This window comes from Sinocyclocheilus rhinocerous, unplaced genomic scaffold (assembly GCF_001515625.1).
Source record: "Sinocyclocheilus rhinocerous isolate Xijiao unplaced genomic scaffold, SAMN03320098_v1.1 C36183334, whole genome shotgun sequence".
Classification (NCBI taxonomy): domain Eukaryota; kingdom Metazoa; phylum Chordata; class Actinopteri; order Cypriniformes; family Cyprinidae; genus Sinocyclocheilus; species Sinocyclocheilus rhinocerous.
The window spans coordinates 1-885 of NW_015775251.1; the positions used below are offsets into that span (position 1 = coordinate 1).

Consider the following 885-nt stretch of genomic DNA (forward strand, 5'->3'; position numbering starts at 1 on the left):
CAGTTTCCCGACAGAGTGGAGCCACGCAGCAGAGAGCTCAGCCCGTTACTGCTGCACTTCATCAGGTGTGTATCAGCTTTGTGTCATCAACCTATTTGTCTTTTTAGAAAGTTTTCCATAACAGCCTTTTCTCTGCCTTCACAGTAAGGAGTTCTACCCAGCTGACCTGCAGGTGGCTCCCACACAGGACCTCATAAAGAAGAGCAGCTCCTCATCAGAGCAGGAAATGGGTGAAGAGGTAGATGCTGACATGGAAGAAAAGGAAGAAGATTCCAAACAACCCAAGAAGAAGATCCCTAGAAAAGCAGCAGCCAAGTAAGAGATTATCTTATTTTCTAACATTCGTCTTTGTGTTCTAGTTACGTACTTGCACAGACTAGATGTGCATGCCTAATATACCAGAACAATGAGCATTCATTTGTTTCTTGTCAACATATGTACTTATTTTGTTACAGGCAGCTCATTGCACACTTGAAGGTCTTTTCCAAATTCACCAACCCAAAAGCTTTATATATGGAGGCAAAACTAAGTGAACTGTACACCCAAGTATGATTTCCCATCTTTATGTGAAAGATAATTTTGCTTATTAATGGCCGCCTGAGACTAATTTTTTCTCTAACCCATAGCTTCTGTGCCATAAAGACCAACAAATCCAGAAAATAGCACTGGACTGTTTGATGACATACAAAGACCCAAACATTCTGGCTTACAAGTAAGTCTTCTAACACAAAGCACAACATTTTTCTGTAATAAGGTTGTATTATACAGTAACTAGGTCAGTTTATGAATAGAATGCTTTATATCCAGAGCAGAGACTGATGGTATCTTCCAACAGACTTATTTGGTTACCTTACTAACTTTCACTGCTGAGATACCGGAATGTAC

General features: G+C 40.2%; 1 protein-coding gene across 1 annotated transcript; it reads left to right on the plus strand.

Moving 5' to 3' along the window:
• Positions 1 to 6: 6 nt before the first annotated feature.
• LOC107735622 (small subunit processome component 20 homolog) lies at positions 7 to 712 on the plus strand (the record flags this gene model as incomplete). The annotated part of the gene is made up of 4 exons (XM_016547249.1): positions 7 to 65; positions 145 to 315; positions 456 to 546; positions 627 to 712. Coding segments are annotated over exons 2-4 (266 nt in total), but the record flags the coding sequence as incomplete, so codon positions are not given.
• Between the last annotated feature and the right edge of the window lie 173 nt (positions 713 to 885).